Below are 19,361 nucleotides of genomic sequence, written 5' to 3' on the forward strand. Positions count from 1 at the left end.
TCGACCCCATCTTGTTCACCACATCATCATGTAAACATGCAAACATTCCAATGCTGAAACAATAACTGAGGGAAAAAATATTTCTACAAGGGAAAGCGCCTCAAGGCAGCCATTTTAAGCATTTCCTGATTGTTTTGGTTGTAAAAGACAATAGTAAAAAGTGCTGTTATAATTTCTCAGAACCTGAGATGACACCTTAAAATGCCATCTTTCTTTCTGATGTTCTGTCCATCGTGTATGCCAACGAAAAGCATCTATTATCTCCAAATTTAAGTCGAATAAAAGTGTATAAAAGCGATTTTGGACACTATAAAGTCCAGATAATGAAAGCAATCTTCATCCTTAAGTAACTCTCTACTAAATTATGTCTCAAACGCATCAATAGAAATGGAGCAGCATTATTTTTAAGTAAAACTGTGTCATCAACATGATCAAAACTGAAAACAGAGAAAAGTTTTACCAAACACTGCACAATGAAAATAAATCCTCTGCAATGATAATTTTATCCTTTACTAACATTTTATTCCACCCCAAATTGGTTGTTTTTACCACAAGGTGTCACTAAACTACAAATGTTTCTACTATAAAGAAAAAGCAACATCTGAAGCTCAACATCAACAAACAGAGACATATGTTTCTGATTTACTGAGGAAAAAACGCATTTCAAATATTCAAAATAATCTTTTGAGTTGATGATAAGTCCCTGAAAACTCTTGTTGTCATAACAACCTTCGCTGTAATCTCAACTACGTGTTTGGCGTCCTGCTCTGCTGCCCTCTGACCTCCAGTAACCCACCTGACTGGCTCGGGCGTTCACGTCACCCTTGCTGAAGAGCTCCTCCACAATACACATGTCCTTGGGCGTTTCCACGGCAGCTAGCGCAGCGAGCATGATGGGTGTGTATCCAGCCTTGTTCTGCTGGTTCACGTTACACACATCTGAAACACACACATGCACACAGTTTGAAACACTCGTATTGGACATATTTCCATCCTGGGTGGTCTTGAGGGGTTGGTCTGCCTGTGACTGACACGCCGCAGCCCATCATTTGACAACACAACACAGACTTGTCGGGCCTGCGATGCTTCAGTCAATCACCCTTGAGCTCTGGGACTGTGATGCATTGTCTGCACACTTAACTGCACTCCTTTTTCAGTCCTGACAAGAAAAGGGGTTGTGGGGAAATCTTGGAGTCATCAGAGTCTGGATGGGAGTGACACGAGGGAGACCTTAAGGAACTGGGACGGAGGGAGGACAAAGACTACAATGGCAACAGGGGGTGGCCAAGGACACAAAGGGCTGAGGAGACAAAAGATTTTAGAGCAGCAAGTGGTCGACACCTCATCACAGTCTGCTGAGCCTTCAGAGAGAGCTCTGCATGGATGTATCACTGAGCACTGACCTGACCTGCTGAAGCACATTAAAAAACACATTTACACTCCCTCCATTTAAGATTTCATGGTGTAAATATTCAGTTCAGCTGCATTTTAAAAAAGCTCCCTCACAGTATTACAGATTATAATAATCTGCAAAGCACAGCCAGACTAAAACCCCTAAAAACATTTAAACATGAACAAAACAAGGCTGCCTGTTTTCTCATTTTAAAGGGAAGTTTTATCTCTGCCAGCAAAGCCACAGACGGGGAATGAAGTGGAGGAATTTCTGCAGTCAGAGAAGATCAGGATGAGAAGAGACCAGAGAGGGAGGTGAGCAGTGTGGAGAGCTCAGGGGTACTAAAGCTTGTGGTAAAGCTCGGCTGCGTTCAGACTAAACATCCATCTCCCCTTCATGAACACATGTAGCGTTTTTACTTTGCCCGCTGCTCTACGTCCACGTCCCACAGCTCTCACCTGCATCCAGCAGCTTCTTCACCACCTGGAAGTTGGAGTGTGACACGCTGTAGTGCAGCGCCGTGTTGCCGTTGCCATCGGCCATGTTGACAATGTGCCGCAGCACGGCCGGCGAGATCGCGTCAAAGGCCCCCAGGTAGTCCTCCACCATTGCTGCCATCGCCGCCTTCTGGCTGGACACACGGAACCACTCGAGCTGCACCGTGTTGACACAGGCTCTCTGTGGAGGAAGGAGGAGCGCATCAACACGAACCAACATGTTAAAGCTGGAGTAGTCGGAAACATTTAGTTAAAACAGGAAGATAAATCAATCATCCTGCAGCAGGTGCAGGTGCACATGAGATGAGAAGGAGCCGGGAAAAATGGCTGCTGGGAAAGCCAGCAGTGGCAGCTACAGTCATGGAAAAGCATGATTTAGAAAAAAAAAAGACGAAATAAACTGAGTGGTAAATCCATTCAATGATGGAGAGAACTCATTACACTAGATGGAAACTCGTTTCTGAGCTGATGTTCACCTCTTCCTTCCAGCGGTTTGTTCCCTGTGGTGGGTGCTGTTTACAGTGTAGCACTCTGTTAACTGCTGCGGTAGCTAAGATAATCATTTATTCTATGGTCACATAAGTCACACAGCTAAGGTAGCTGTTTCTACATTATGTTTGCAATAGAACGAGTCGAGCTGATAGTAGCTGATTTGCAAAAGCTGCTTGCACCCACACCAGAGTGTGTCAGCTTTAAAAAAGGCAGAAACCAGCTCAACTGAGCAGAAATGTCTAAAATCCCAAAGAAACATTTTTAATTTTGTTTAGTTTCCATCAGCTTTTTCTAACTGCTACATGTGCATGAGAAAAATGATGGAACATGACGACAGCTGCACACAGCATGCAAACACGCCATAAGAGACTCATTTCAACAACATTTTTCTTATCCTTTCAGAAACTACAGACACTCAAACAGCTGAGCATGAGTTATTATTGATCCCTACAGTGGACACTGAGGGAATGATAATGTTACAGCTTTTATAAGAACACCATGAGAATGAGTCATCAAGTTGGGTAATAAATTTGAGAAACTAATAAACTAGAATGTAACATTTTTCTGCAGTCTCCAAGCTGGATCCCATCAAACTCAGCTCCTTAGCTGTTTATCATGCTACAGACTACACAGATGATATGATGAGAACACAACAGCTCCTCACCAGATCTTTACTGCTCACAGCCTTCGGGTCACCGAGGTGAGTTTTGAGAACGTTGCATGCAGCAGACATCTTCTCGCTTAACTCGTACCTTTAGATCGAAGCAAAACACAAAAAGACAAAACTGTAATGTCAAAATAACCAACTTCAGTCCCTCTGTGCATTTAAATCTTAGACAATGTAACTGATCACAGACAAAAGACAATAGCAATCAAGTCTCACTGCTTATTACTACATCTCCACATTTTGCAGATATTGTAGTATAAATCAGTGGGTTCCTTAACAATTCTTTAGGGATAATCAGGACTGGCAACTGCAGTGGGCAAATCACAAAAAAGCTGTTTATTGCAGATGAATGAGTGTCACCGGTTTATTGATTGTTGGAGGCAAAAATAAAAGAATAAAAATAAATTTAAAAAAACAAACAGAATCATGCCAATCCTACACAAACCTGTATAAACCTGGTGTGTTCATAGAAATCTAAATGCATTGCAAAGTATTTCAGTGGGACTGCTGCAGGAAGGGTCTCATATGTATTAGAACACCAACAGAAAACCCACCTCTCTCTTTTCTTCTCTGAACTTTCCTCTTCATCCTTCTTATCCACATCCTCTGCTCCCTCTGTTTGGAACTCCTCCCTGTTTTTCCTCCCCTCCACGTTCTTGTACTCCTCTCCTCCATACTCCTTCTCCTCATCTTCATTTTCTTCCTCTGAACCAGAGGAGCTGCTGTCCTCCGAGCTGGAGTCGTCACTTGATGTAGTTTCATATCTGAGCCACAGGGGGGCGACAAAGGAAAAGAAACTTAAATCCAGGTGTTTGCACAAAGAGGCCAGCATCAGCTCACATTTCATGACATTTGCATGCAACGTGCTTTCACCCAGAACGACCATGTGGATTTTAGCAAGTACTGGTTTAAGAGGCACGAACATGAACACAACAGCAGCACCTTTCACCCCGTTCAGGACACAAAAACCAACACATGCCAAAGCGTTTAAAAACTGAACATGAAATCTTTAGAGTTTTCCATCTCACCCTCCGTTCACTCCGACAAACTGCAGGTTCTTCTTGGTGCTGCTGGAGTCGGGCCGGCCATCTTTCTTCTTCATGATGGACTTCAGGGTGTTCTGACTGCAAGGCTGTCCTGCAGAGACCAGACAAGCTCCTTTAGACAAGAATGTTACAGGGTTGTTAATAAAGTGCCTGGAGAAGTAAAAGCTGCTTTTTTCTGGCATTTATGGATCATAACAATAAGGCTTCCTTTAACTTTCCTTCAGATTTATGAATGCTGCGACAGCAACGACCCCAACTACGGCAGCAGCTGCTTTTCAGAGTTTCTCCATAAAAGTAACTTCCAGATAGTCTGTTCATCGGGTGCATTGATAAACAAAGTTTTCTACACAATCGTTCCTCGCACCTCTTTCCTGCATCATTAAATCATAACTAGCAGTCCGTTCATTACAGAGAGCTGATAATGAACTGACTGATAACCCTGACATGACCAAGTGCCTTGGCAGAGCGTAAACTGAGTAACCATCTCATCTGTCAGAGAGGAACAAGGAGCCTCCTCAAAGCCTAAAGCATCTCAGTCATTTTAAGTGCAGGCCTGAAAAACCAAAAATACCAGCAGGAAGAGCCAGAACACTCAGCACATCTGCCAGGACTTGCCGCGATGGAGGGGCCTCTTTAATGCCTCAGGGGACAGCTAAGAGACAGTCGGTGTGCCTGAAACTGTTCAAGTATTAACGTGTGTACTGGCGTGTGTGGCGCCCAGAAGCAAGTCATTCAGCACGTTTCCCATGTTTTGCCAGGTGGGAGAGCGAGTGTCAAGAGCAGCTCGTCAGGGGGACTCCAGACCCACGGTGTGTCTGAGGCCATGTTCTGCCCAGTTTATATACACAGCGCATATGAAATTCTTAGAAAAAAGGCATTATGGCAGCAATTTTAAAGTGCTTCTTAAGTGGTTTGACAATCAAATGCTAATTTTTAAAAACCAAACAGACAAACTCCGAAAATGTCGCGTTTTCACTTCTTGCCTCTGACGTACAATGACTGTAAGGTTTAGTGTTTTCAGCCACACTGAACTGACAAAGCAGCAAATGATTTCTGGACCAGCCAAGCCACTTACATAGACTGATTCCCAAATAAGCAACAGTTGAAGTCGACTGCAGCCAACGCTGGGAGACGACACTGAACAGGAAAGCATTTGGATTCTCTGCCCGCTAAACATAGGAGAGCTGCATCTCTCTGCAGTCTCTTTCAGAGTCCAGGCAGTCGGAGAAGGACAAAAACGTTGAGACATGAATGTGACTAAGCTCAAGCACTGGTTTCTGGCCATACCATGAAGTGCTGTGGACATCTGCAGGTCCATGCGGCTCTTCTGCTCGGCTGCACTGATCTGCTGCTGCTGCTGCTGCTGCTGCTGTGCAGGTGTGTCCGCTGCTGTCGGGCTTGAAGAAGATCTCTCCATCCGTGACCACTCTGACTGCACAGTTAGTGTCTGGAGCTGCTGAGCGCCCTCTAAAAAGAAGGATAACAGAATAAGTCTTCAAACACACAGGTACGACTCTGTCCCCGACAAGTGCTACAGAGACGGGTTCCAATGATCAGAATCCTGTGTTGTTTTTAAACTCGTTTTCTTTAACAGGTCCAGGGATAGATATGCACGCTACAGGCCTTTAAAATGTGTTGTTAGCTTTTCACTGGTTGGGTCTGACGCTACCTGGATTTCCTCTTTCATTACTCACAGATCAAGTCACGATAAACCAGATCTGAATCAATCCAAAGACAGATGCACACAGACACTTATTTTCTCTTTGAATTGACTGCCCGTTGCTTTGAATGACCAAAACAATAATGTATTGCCTGCTCATTTTAAACGGTAAACCCCCGACATTCACATGTCAAATTAAGCCCGACATTTGATGGTTTTTGGCGTTCCCCCACTTCAGCTGGAAATTCAACAACAAACTGCATGTCAGCTCAGCTAATGGGTTGGTAAATAAAGCAGGCATTTCCATGAAGGTGCGGCCATGTCTGTAGGAGGAGAGTGCTGCCCATAAAGCAGAAATGTAGCAGCTTCACGAGGAAGAATGCAGGTACAGAGCACATGGGAACAGTCCCAGTGCATGGCACAGGTTTGCCAGAGACACAAAAAGCAGATATACACAAAACATGCTTGTTAACCACACCACGTTTTCAGTTACTTGACTTTTTCCTCATGTCCCAATATCATTTAAAAGGCTTGTGTGGGTTTTTATGAACACAACAGAAAGCTCAGACTTAAAACATCTGCTACACACATTTTAAAACGGACAAAAACACCATATGCTGTTCTCACTCTTTTTTAAGATTAAAAACATAAATGTGGTAACAACAAAGTGACTGCTTAAAGCACAAACTGATCTTACAGTAACTACTTGTACACAGACTCTGAACTTCAACCATTACTGTCACCATCTTAAGTCACCTTCCAGATGTTCAGCGTCCCGTGCTGCGAAAACTGACTGAACCACAGTTACTTAACAGAAACTCAGTCTGTTTGGTCATTCAGGGTTCCACAAAAGGGCACCAACTGAGCAGAAACGAGCTCACACACATCACAGACAATCCATCTGCCGGCCAGCATGAATGCCTGTTATGTAACTCACAAGGAGCCATGAATCAGCATCAACAGGGAGGTGTTGGTGAGGGAAGGGCAGCCCGCAAAAACAACAAGTGGCCGATTGGTGCAACGCTACTGGCTCCCTACAGAAGTGAGCTCATTGTTGGTTCATGTCCAAAGCCCCCTGCTGCATTTTCAGGGTCAGAGATAACTTTGGCCTGTCTGATCCTATCAGGATACTCTGTAGAGCATGTGTGAACACTCAGACTTCAAACCCCCCCTTCATTAGAGCCCCAGGCTCTACAGCACAGCAGAGCAACTACTCTCCTACAACCACATCTCGCACTAGCTGTTGGCTCAGTAGAAGCATTAGTTGTTGCAGCTTGACTGACATATTTAACTGAGAACAAGACTGATCAATTAAATGAAAGTGGACTTTTAAGTTCTGAAACAGAAGGGTAAATGTCACTGTAGAACGAGTCTATCAAAAACCTTGTGACGACTCCATCAGTTGAGGAGGATAATATATGATTAAAAAGCTCCAGAATTGCCATCTATGAGACAGTTTTGAGAATTCCTCAAAGATTTAAACTTAAATGCTGCACAGTCAGAGCCATTTTAATAACCTAATGATTGTATCTGCTGTTTTTCAAGCTCAAACAGTCACATAAAATAAAAATTTGCATTTAAAATGTAGTAATTTAGTCAATTACGTATCTGTGAAAATGTACCCATGTCATTACTTTCTAATGAATATATTCAAGTATTGATGCTAGTTGGAAAAAACAAACAAAAAAACAATCAGACTATCAACTGGAACAATATTTACAGCTATGTTTTGCCATATCACGGGTCTCACTGTTAAGTCTCATCTACAACCTTACAATATTCCATTGTAATGAGAGATAAACAACATTTTAATTTAAGTTATCGAGTAATAAATTGTTCCCTCAGGCTCTTGCCAGCTGTTTTGCTTCGTGTGCACGTCTGCCTTTGAAGCGACTTTCAGCCAAGTCGCTGAGTCGCTCATGGGGAGGAGGAAAGTTGTTTGTGGTAATAAGAGCAGAGCATGTGGAGCATCCTCACCTTTGCTGGAGTCTGACTGCAGCTTCAGGATGTCCTCAACGCTTCCATACTTCATGACCGAGTTGATGGATGAAAGTGTGCTCACCAGCTGACTGTTGATGGACCCAAACTGGGACTGAGGCTGGCCAAAAGCCTCCGCCAGCTCGCTGTAGTTCTCCGCCAGCAGCATTTGCTGCTCCTGCAGCAGCTTCTGCACCCTCTCGATGTAATGATCCAGTCCGACGCCGTCCTGCGCCTGCAGCGGCGCTGCCTCGGCCTTCACCTCCACGGCCTCCTTGCTGCTGCTGTCTGTCACACATTCAGCTGGCTGGGATGGGCCACATGCTATGTTTCTGGTTTTTAAACCAATCAGGAAGTTGTCATGGATGCTAACTGGCCCCACCCCACATTCTTTGGTTTTAGCTGAGATTGACTTGCTGAGAAATGATGTCATATCTGTGATGGTTCCAACAGCAATCGATCGAGTCTTTGCCGTCGTAAGAACATCTTTGACGAGTCCCTCCCCAGCAGCGACTGTCCTGGTTTCAGTTACAGCTGTGTTTGTGTGCTTATCACAAGTAATCAGGCCCATGTCAGTGAATGAGTCAGTTACATCGACTGTTTGCGTGTTGGTGGACTTGCTTGCGACCTCTGCCTCAGTACTGGTCTGCTGAGTTGCTGAATCAGGAGCAGCCATAACTCCACAGTCCACCTTACAGAGAAATTCTGTGTCAGTTCCTTGTGACACCAACGTCACGACGGGACCAACGATCACATCCACTGAACAGTCCCCACAGCCAACTGATCGCGACTCTTTGCTCAGCTCTGTCATAGCTCTGCTGAGGGCCAGGCTGTCCACCGTCTCCTCTGTGTTCAGCCCCACCTCACAAACACTCAGCTCCACGCCTGTGTGCTGGTGGCACGTCTCCACCCGCCTCCCCACACACTGGTCTTTTACCTGCACACGTTCATGCACCAGCCACTGGTTCATTGGGATCTCCGGTCCTGTGGCAACACTCTGCATGCTGGGCAGACAGGACACTCCTATAGAGTGGGTCTGCAGAGTTTTATCTGTGCTAACATGGCTGAAATCCAGATGATCACCCACTCCCTGGCTGCGCATCTGAACTTTGGCCTCCACGCAGGCGTTGTACATCTCCGGCCTGACCATGAAACCTTTGTCCGCTTTTTTCTTGTTTGACCCTCCGGCTGCTTGGAGCTCCAGTTTTAGCTTTCCCATCTCCATCTCATGAGTCGTTTCTTTAAGCTGCACCTCCAGGCGGTAGATCTTCTCTTTCAGGGCTTCGATGGTCTGCTGCTGGAGCTCAATCTCTTTGTCCGCTTCACTGGTCACACCCAGCATGGCCTCGGTCACCACCACTGCAGCGCTCCGTGTTTCCGGACACTCCGTCACTACTCCTACATCCCGGAGACGACGTTCTTTTTGCGACTTCTTCTGAGCAGCAGAAAGGTTGTTCATATTTTCATCAGTAACTACACCAATGGACTTTTGGTGAGCTTGGCTTTGCATGAGCTTTTGAGGCTCTGTTTCAGGTATGCTATTGGTCGTCTTTTCCAGAGCTTGGACCTCAGCAGCCAGGCGCCTGAACTCCTCCAACCGCTGAGTGCTCTGCTCCTGGGCTTCTGGCTCCATGATGTGCAGCTCCGTTTCTTTTTGGATTGGTCCTGTGTTCTCCATCTGGTCAGCGCTGCCCACGCTGTAGGAGCGCTTGCGGAAGCCGCCGGGGCCTTGATTTTTTGACTGAGCAGCCAGCTGTCTTTTCTCCTCCTGCAGAACAGCAATCTTCACCTGTAAGATAGGAATGGTTTTCACCTGCTCCTCTAACTCTTTCAGCCTCTTGAGGGCCACGACCATCTGCTCTCGGATTTGTTGCAGGTGTAATGGGCTGACATTAGTCACCGGGGTGGCCATGCCAGAGCTCATGGGGCTGTGACGGATGGAACTGCCCATGGATGGGGGGTAGTAAGGGTTATGCTCTCCATTAGGCAGGTGTCCGTTTATGGGAAGGGGTTGGTGGGTGCTGGGGGAAATCTGGCTTGTGGCAATGGAGCCTGAGTAAGACGACAGCGAGCTGTTGGAGCCCATGCCGCCAAAGCTGGCAAGACGGCGGCGGGGCATCAGAGGCTCGATGTGTGGCTGCATGAGCAGGCGCTCCTGTTCCAGCCGATGACGCGTCTCCATGAGGGTTTTCTCCACTAAGGGGTTGTGACGAGCGACAAACCTGGGCGATGGCGGCGGGAGGAGCTGCTTCTGCTCTGCGACCCCCAGGTAGGACTGATGCAGGGGGACCTCACAGGTGGACCTGGGGAGGGTGGGGCTCAGAGGAGCAGCCTCCTGGGGCCTGGAGGTGAAGAATACTGGGGACGGCTTTTCGTCGCTGTTGGAAGAGGATAGAGAGTCTGTGGAGGTCCATTCACCATGAGTGCTGGCCCCGCCAGTGCTGCCCCGAGGGGCCAAGGGTCTGGCCACTTTGGGCTTCCTCTGGATGCTCAGCTTCTTAATAGTGTTGCCCCTCTCAATGTCGTCGACATATTTGAGGAAGTCCAGGTCTAACTGATAACCGTAGGGAGTTTCAACGTAGTACGGGGCCACAGAGTCCTTCTCATCTCCTGTGCTCGGGCATCTTTGTGCTTTTTCTGAAAGAGAGGACACAATAATGTGATGCTTTATCATTTTTAATGAGCAAAAAAATGCAATGCAGTAATACTTCTTTATCACTGTATATCTATCAGCACAACACAAATGAACATCTAAAGAAACAAGAGCAAAAACTTAGAAAGTCTGTTTGAAGGCTCTGAAAAACAGAGTGACAGTTCAAGGGCTGCTAACAATCACCATAATTTGACAGTGCAAGTACAAACGTGTCTCATGTTGCTCAGATCTCTGCTGAAAACGCATGAGTGACCGTCATTAAAGCAGAAGATGCTTGAAGTCAACGCCAAACTATGTGAGAGTCAAAACACAAAGTAAGAGAATGTAAAATAAAGGATTTTTTAAAAATTATCAATACATTTGACCTGTTGGTGTGTGAAGGCTGATGAGCTCCTGACAAACTTTCTGCTGTTTACAAAGCACACGAAAACAGGAACATAGGGTCAATATTCTGGTCCAAAATCCAGCGTAGTGTCAACATTTCAGCTTTTAAAGACAAAATTAACCACAAACAATCACTCTGAGCACACACGCTGAAGACAGAACTAAAAGCAGCCTAAAGATAAATCGAAGCTGCTCAAATCAAAGTCCAAACTCCACACACCCAGCAGAAAATGCCCTCTCTGTCAGATCTGCCTTCCAGGCCATGAGGAGCCGTCAATACATTCACACTGTGTAGGCTAAATACAGCGCCTTGTTCTTGGTATGCCTGGAACTCTCACCGGCTAAAGCAAACACAGGCTTGAAATAAACAGCCCTGCTCTTCCTTTCCAGTCCGCCCAGCTCCGGCAACTTCTCCCGTCAATCCCTTCCCATTCAGCTCAAACAGAGGTGGGAATTACAAGGCTTAAGCCTGCTGCTAAAACCTCCCTGCCTTGTAGTTAAAGCTTCACTCACCTCAGACCAACAGCACTTTCCTTATTCTTCCTCCTCACGCCTCTCTGTGGGCTGACTTAGCAGACAGCCTACACTGTGCTGAGATCAGGCTGTTTCTCCTTACTCTGAACTCTTTCTCAATCCTCTCCCCACAGGAGGAGGAAAAAAAAAAAAAAAAAAAAGTTCCACTATTGGTGTAAAGTCAGTGCAGCTCTGCTCTCACGCACTATTGGACGGCCGCTTCCTCCAATCCCGTGAGCCCCTGAGCCGGGCGCTTCCCTACTCAAATAAGAGTCCTGTTATTCAGAGGAGGGGAGGTGAACTAAGACAATAACAGTCTGTTCTTGTGACAAACAGCTCAGCTAAAATTCTTGTCAAACTTTATACTCCGAATACACACACACTTTCATCATATCCAGTCAGACAATTCAAACTTTCAACATGTTTAATGACCGTTTTAGTTGCAAATACATCTGATAAAGATGTAATTCTAACTTCTGCATCATGTGAAGCTTCTTTTAAAGTTCGGGGAGAGAGCACAAAGGGACAACTTCAAATCCATCTTCTCGTCTTACAGATTCCTCAAAACCAGAACTAAAATCTTTATTCAGTTTACTATAAAATTAATCAAAAATAAATAAATAAATAAACCACATAACAAACTACAGCCAAACAGTTTTCCTCTAGTTTGTAGTTTTACCAACACAGCAACTACAGCTTAAATTAAAAGATATTAAATTAATTTATAAATTGGTATCGTTTCATTTAATGGAACCAGATTAAACAGGAATAGCCTGTTTATACCCAACTAAGACAAAGATGACTAAGAAAGTCGTTTCTCAGTTTCTCAGTAACTGACTCATCGATTAATGAAGAAACAATCTGATAATAAAAGCAAGTCTTTAAGCCTTAAAGCAACCCTCTTAGGACAGCTCTCCCCCTATTTTCAAGGACCTAATCTTAAACATTTGGTCACCTATGAGGTTGACGTTGCAGATTATTTTATCATTGATTAATCAGTTCAATATCGTTTTTTTTTTTTAGGTTTACCGAGTAACTCTGTAGATAAAATCTCACACAGAAGAAAATAACATGACAAAATTCCCATTTTGTCTGACTAATGAAGCACAAAGATATTAAACAAAGGATCATTAAACAGAATTAAAACAGCATCTTTGAGATGTTAATTTTTAAATTAGAACAGCTTCATCAGTTGAGCTGCTGATCGGCTAATTTTTTAGAAAACGTCCACAGAAACATCTCCTGATTACAGTTTATTAGATGTGAAAATGTTCAGCTCTTTATCAATACTCATTAAATCATCCATCTATTCAGAGGTAGTTCAATTTAGCCTATTTTCTTTTGTTTCAGGGAGTCATTTTGATTTGATTTGAACCATTTTTGAGTCGAAGAGCTTTCCGTTTACTGCTGTGGCGCCCAACAAAAAAGGCCCGTCCTGTTTGTTCTGAGATAAGCGATCCCTGAGAGGCGCTCGGTCACAGTCTTACGCTGGCTGCTGGAGGACTCTCCTCGTGGCACGAGCGCTGACTGGCCATGTCACACTTTGAAGAGTGACAGGCAGTGCTGTGGTACCGCAGAGACCCCGAACAGCTGAGCGATGACCTCATCAACACAAGACAAATGAAGGGGACTCTGACGAGAGCCTCCGCTGCAGTTATCAACAGCTGTTACATTGTCAATTTGACAAGGATTACACAACAGTTAGACAGGCAGCAGGGCGACAAACACCCCCATTCTGCAGTGTTTGCTTCCTTCTTAAAGAGCTGCTTTTTTAACTGCTGTTATATCAAGAAGGTTCATATTTGTTGTGAATATGGGATAAGATATCAGGTGATATTCTCAACATGCTCCTGTTTTCTTGCCAAAAATGTGTCTGTTTGCACATTACAAAAAGACATTTTTATTGTTAGACTGAAAGTTTCCAACTTTTCCCCCAAACTGAGCCCCACCAATATGACTAAGCACTGCAAGTATTGAAGGAACTCAAAAACAGGACCTCCACCTACATTTAAACCCATCTTTACATGCCTCCACCGCAGCTGAAAGAGGAGAAAGGAACAAGTTTGTCGACATTAAGTTACATTTAGTGAATATCTTTCATAGTGTACTACTATCAAGGACTAAAGACGGCTGAAAATCATCCAAAAACGCTTCCCTACTCTGTCAGTGGTCTTGTTGACACTTTACAAGTATGTGGTTTCAGCTCTGAAAGATCCAAATCAAAGATCCTTAAATTAGAAACGGGTTGTTTTCTGGATACCCTGTTTGTCATATCAATACCGCCTTAAATATCATAGGCAAAGAGAAAACTCCTATAGAAACAAACAAAGGAGGAAAAATAATCACTATTTTCAGTCAACATGAGCTCAGAAAATCAGCCAGATTGAGCATTTTAATCCCTGCTCCAAACATTATGCAAGCACCCAGTCAGCAGCTCACAACGCAACAGTATCACAGTATATAACATTCAGAGCTTGGCGCTCAGCTTCCCAGACCTGATTTACTTCTCTCATGGGGATATTAAAATATTTCTACCTAATTATCCAACATTTGCAGTGTTTGCTCCAACATTGTACTCTTTGGAAACTCTGTGGTCAAACAGTGTGTGTGACAGTTTATCATGAGGCCAGACCTTTGACAGAGTTTAATTACAGCCAAAACAGATCTCACTCGCTCTTCATTTTGTAGCTCTCACACACAGAGAGGGCTGCACATGTTTTAGCTGCTTCCACTTTTACAGACACGTGTTGCGCTTTAAATTCTTGTAAAACATCCAAGTGTAACACTGGATCTGTGAATAAGAGTCACTTTTTTTGCAGTTTTTGTTTTCTTCCAAATGCATCTTCTCAAGAGTCAATCGCTCACTTCAAAGCTCATGAACTCTCTCCTTGTTTGCTCTTAAAATACTGCACCGAAGGGCACGTTTCACCTTCATCTTCAGGAAAAATATACAAGCTGCTCTTTGCTCGTTTTGTGCAGGCTGTGTAAAAGCTTAAATTTAGAGCTGACAAAATCCTTTTAACATTCAGGGCGCTCTCGGGGACAAAATAAATTAGGCTACTGGTCTAAATCTGTCTGCCATTTGTTTGCTAACCAATCAGAGAACACAATTCTGTTATAGTAGTTGGAAACCACCTATGATTCAGTCTGTATTTTTATTAAGAAAGACGCGCTGCATCTGTTGCAGCTGATCAGGTGAGCTGAACACCATCATCACTCAGTCTTTACATAAAGTATCTTATTACACACAAACAAGATATATGTTTGTGATAAATAACATCAACATTCATTACAAATGTTAATTCTGACAATCAGTTAATCATTCCCAATCACCATAAACTGTCTTGAGTTTTGTTTGGCATAAACAGGCAGTCTGTAAAACAGCTTGCTTTCAGAGATGATGTCAGGGCTGCAGCACGAGATAAATTGCTTGGGTTCTTTATCAGGCATCATTTTTACCTTTTTTTCCCACGATCTGACACAATATCATAATATTTATAAATGATCTTCTCAGAGCAGAGAGTTTTAGAGCGTTGAATTACCAACACGACTCCTCTTCAGCCTTCTCTTTCGTGAGGTCTGCGTCTTTTGAGATCTGTAGTACTCAATAACCCTTGAAGCAGGTTACTTTAGTGTGACGGCACACAGTAAATAGCCTGAGACTAGCAGGCATCAAAATGAATACTCCAATGAGCTGAGCTGGAGTTTGATCATGGGCCGTAGGTACTAATCTCACTTTAAGACACAATATTGTTGCGAGTCTTGTGTTGAACAGCCCAAGGTTGTTAAAACGCCACATATAAACTACCAGCCGACTGGTTAATGCTCCAGTCAAAAATCACAGTATTCCTCTGTCACATATCGGCTCATAAAACCATTTTAGTTTTTTTTAGAGGCTGTTGCCTATACAAAGCTTACCTTTGTTTCTGTAATAGCAGAACACTGTTGCATTCAGTAACAAATGGAAATTCTGTATTTCCAACTTCTAAATGGAAGAAAGTGAAAGAACACCAATAAGAAGTCCCATTTCCAGGCACTGGTAAAGTATGTGCTGAGGAGAATTTAGTGTTGATAGCAAAACAAAAAGCAAAAGCACACAAGTGTTGCACTGTGAATACAGCGTGATGTGAGGCTGAAGTCAGGTGAAGGTGAAGATGCAGAGGTTGGATGTTTCCACAGAGTGTGAAGTAGAAATCCCTCACCCCTCACTAAATGAGAATTTACAGGCATCAGGGGCCCCAAACAAAGTGAAATTGCTCATAATATGTCTCCTCTTAGCATGTTTTAAGCTACCCAAATATGTCACCTGTCTGCGGAAAGTTAAAGTACCAGAATGAATGTCTGGAGAAGCAAACCAAATACAGATGCTTCCTAATATCATACCTTCACTACATTGGTCTCCCAGCTGTACACCATCAGTATGGGAAGCCCTGGATCAACATGTCATTCCCATCAAACGACCAAACATCAGGAAACATCTTTAGAAAGAAGTTTAATTCAAAACAGTAGCTCACTGGTAAGAGTTTTCACACCAGCATCATTTGTTCACATTGATTCAGGTTCCTATGCTTGCATTTGTACAACTTGCTGGCACAGTTCTGAACGGAGCAGGAACAGCTGGGCGTGGCCCAAAAACAACAACATTAACACTCACATGGGAACCTCTGCGTGTCAGAGCCAAACGCTCTCTTCAAGCAGTGGATACATGCTTAATATGAAGTTACTGACAGCTAGCCAGAAATATAATGTAATCAGGAGAAGTCCCAAAATATGCTGCCATGTACGTCTGCCAGCTTCTACAACCATCAGATCACAATAAACCCGAGCTGCACGGAGAGAGGTTTGACTTGGCCATGTCTGGATTTCAGAACTGAGGACATAGCTCTGGCTTATTGGGTATCTTAAAGTGTATTTTCTGTAAATGCTCTCAAGTGTTGTTCAGACTGGACAGTTGTGAAATAATCTTGGCCTCCCACAAACCTGGTGAAGTAACAGACAATGAAAGGATTGATGGATTAACTAAATATTTTTACATAAGGCCCGAGGTGCAGCACCGACATATTGCGTAACAAAAACGACGACATACAGCAGTCAAAATAAAGAATTTGAATGCCTTGCACACAGAATCTTTACCAACTGTTTTTAACCTGAACAACATTTACATAAACCCAATGTTGTGCCCTGCGTTACACTGCAGGATGCATGTGCCTGGGTGGAGGGACTCCAGCTGCCTGACTTACATTCATTTCCTGGAGAACCACCCCCTACTCTGATCCTAACTTCAACTAAACCAAACTTAGCCAAAAACCATGGGCACATGCTAAAATGTAATGCTTTACTGTACCTCATGGGGAGTTGGATTATGTCACCACAGCATGAGTGTCTCACACACACACACACACACACACACACACACACATTCTTTTCCTCATACAACCAGCCTGGTATTTCCTGGCCCTGCCTGGGAGCCTAATTACTCCCAAGAAAAGTAGAGCCAGTGTTTGATCAGCGCCTCACACTGCAGCACTTCAACACAACACCAGTGAGACACAGCCGTCCTCAGTTAAACCCAGGAAACAAAAGAAAACACACTTAGTGCGTTAAAGCTGAGGTGAACAGCGGCTGGACAGAGGGAGCACAGCCACCAGCTGTGATCTGCTGGTAGAAGCTTACAGGCCGGCCGAGCCAGACGCTGCTGCCAAATTCAACAACTTAACTCTGTGCATGATGATGCAGACTGGAGGAAATGTTTTGGCTTCCTCTGCAAACAGTGAGGCAGGTCCAAAAACTGTGCCCATTTCAGTCTTTTCTCATAGATGGTCAAGAAAAACAGCTCGAGTGAGCTAGTGCATTTATAGTGCTGCGTTGTTATGATTTAGGGACAGAACGCTTGAAGAATTTGGTAAGGTTTTCTTCCGTTTCACAGAGGGTGCTCAATGTTTAGCTGAAGCAGGACTATGGCTCTTTTCAAATCTAGTATTATCAGCAAAAAAAAAGAAGAAGATGCCCTCATTAACCCACTGCTGTTCCTCACACGTGGCCGCAGGGGATGCTCAGCCCCGCATCAGTGTGCGCTTAAAGCACTGATCCGGCACCACGTAATCAGAAAAGTGACAAGTTTCATGATGTCAGCTTGTCCACATAACCTCAAGGTAGCATCAGCTCCTCCGACACTGCCTTCCTGGCCAGCTCAGGGGCATATCAGAATCAGATTAACTGCATCTCTGTTCTTCAACAGGTCATCAATGCACAACGAAGGCCTTCTGATCAACTTAACCAACATCTGTAATGTTCTTTTACAAACAGTCATTCAGCCTAGCCTCAACAAGAAATAACAGATAATGAGTTGTTTTTTTTTTTACATAATTATTTGCAATAAAATGGGACTTGTTTTTGTTCCACAATATGACCGGAGCCTGGAGCCTGGAGCCCGGAGGCTGGAGCCCGGAGGCTGGAGCCTGGAGGCCGGAGCCCGGAGCCTGGAGCCCGGAGGCTGGAGCCCGGAGGCTGGAGCCCGGAGGCTGGAGCCCGGAGGCTGGACCCTGGAGGCCGGACCCTGGACTGTGGCTCTCGAAGGTTGCACTGAAGCACCATGCAGCCCCTTTACAAACTTTTTTCACTTTAGTTTAAGATGTCAGCATGCTAACAATCACTAACTAGATGAGGCTGAAGCAAATCTCTTTAGTTTTGCAGGTATTTCAAAACAAAAGTTACTGTTTAATTTAATTTGTACAAAAAAATCTGATACGAGACTTGATAACAGACAGATCAAAACAGAGAAAGTAAGAATGATGGCTTTCAAGACATTATCAGCTGCTCTGGATTTTTAACTCATGAAAAGTGGAAGTCAACCACTGCATCGTTCTGCCTTATTGTAGATGTCCATTTCTGACAACAATGAAGCAATTAACACGAACCAAGACGCAGCCAGACTCAAACAAGAGCTGCATAATTTGATCAACACAGCTGGGTAAAGACAGCGAGGGTCCAGAGCAGTCAGTTCCAGTAAATAAAACAATGATCCCGTTTAAAGGCACAGCGTCCTGCCTGCTTTGGCACACATTATAATAACCTTGCAGCATTTACACAGAGACACAATAGGTGTGTGACTGAATGTGACTGAATGGTGCCATGGGGAAGTTTTAAGTGCCAGCTGGGTCCATTACTTCTGCAGAAACAAAACTGCTTCAGTGAGCTGCAGGAGGCTCGACACAAAGCTCGGCTCTCTGGGTTCTGTGTCTATAACAGACTGGTGGTTTCACGTCAGGACGATGCCACCCGGGCCTGCTCTGAGTTACCACACTGGAGGGTTTGTGATTCAAACAAATGCCTCCCCCATTTTCAGACAGCCACAATTTGTCATGTCCACTATATTCAGGCTATTAGCAGAAGGATAAAGTCCATCTAAAAAGCAGTAAAGAACACAGATTTAACTCTGCTCACCCCTACCTGTGATGGCATGCTATGTGGACCATACCAGGGTGTCTTTTACTGCGATGGGTTTTTGGAGCGTTCCTCTCGCTGAATGTAGAAAGCAATACTCAAGTTGAATCGAGATCTGCTGAGGTTTTATTTGAAGAATGTGCTTCATGCTTTGTTGCTCAATGCACTGAGGCGTCACACATCCCACATTTGGCAGTCATTTCATCCGAGAAGCCTCGCTGCACAAACTTGCCTCAGTTAAAAAAAGGCAACCATATTGTGATGCGTAGAGGCTCAAACTCACAATAATCACGGCTGGAATGGATATAATTACCTTACAGTGTTTGCACACTATTTTTTCGCTGCGTATCTGTTGAAATGTTGTTGCTCCACAACAGAGAGAAAGTCTTTTTAGAACTGCTCATCATTGTACTCATTATTAAACCTGATTTGCAGTCATCACTGATAATCTAAGTAAAACTAACACTTGGATCATACGAAACATACTCTAATAGAACAATATTCAAACTATGAAGAGCCACAGTAGCTGAAATTAAATTGTCAGGGGTCAAACACACAATCTTTACGTGGTTATTTACATAAACAAAACTGTACGCTCAGATTTTGAGGGATTTAAATTCATTCATTTAATTAAGT

At 44.1% G+C, this 19,361-nt stretch overlaps 1 protein-coding gene across 2 annotated transcripts in view; it reads right to left on the reverse strand.

Annotated features, from left to right (window-relative positions):
* kank1a (KN motif and ankyrin repeat domains 1a) overlaps positions 1-19,361 on the reverse strand; it is a 59,806-nt gene that overhangs the window by 2,418 nt on the left and 38,027 nt on the right. The window contains exons 1-8 of one of the 2 annotated variants that reach the window (XM_072387339.1): positions 10,595-10,646; positions 7,733-10,369; positions 5,383-5,562; positions 4,078-4,186; positions 3,604-3,813; positions 3,047-3,134; positions 1,852-2,071; positions 797-939 (exon numbers count right to left, since the gene is read on the reverse strand). In XM_072387339.1, coding sequence (XP_072243440.1) covers positions 797-939; positions 1,852-2,071; positions 3,047-3,134; positions 3,604-3,813; positions 4,078-4,186; positions 5,383-5,562; positions 7,733-10,369; positions 10,595-10,631 — 3,624 coding nt within the window. In that variant the 5' untranslated portion in view covers positions 10,632-10,646. Of the gene's footprint in view, positions 1-796; positions 940-1,851; positions 2,072-3,046; positions 3,135-3,603; positions 3,814-4,077; positions 4,187-5,382; positions 5,563-7,732; positions 10,370-10,594; positions 10,647-19,361 lie in introns of those variants that run through there. The other variant, XM_072387338.1, reaches the window with a different exon arrangement.

The sequence above is a fragment of the Leuresthes tenuis genome, unplaced genomic scaffold, assembly GCF_036924035.1.
Source record: "Leuresthes tenuis unplaced genomic scaffold, fLeuTen1.0.hap1 SCAF_6, whole genome shotgun sequence".
Lineage (NCBI taxonomy): Eukaryota > Metazoa > Chordata > Actinopteri > Atheriniformes > Atherinopsidae > Leuresthes > Leuresthes tenuis.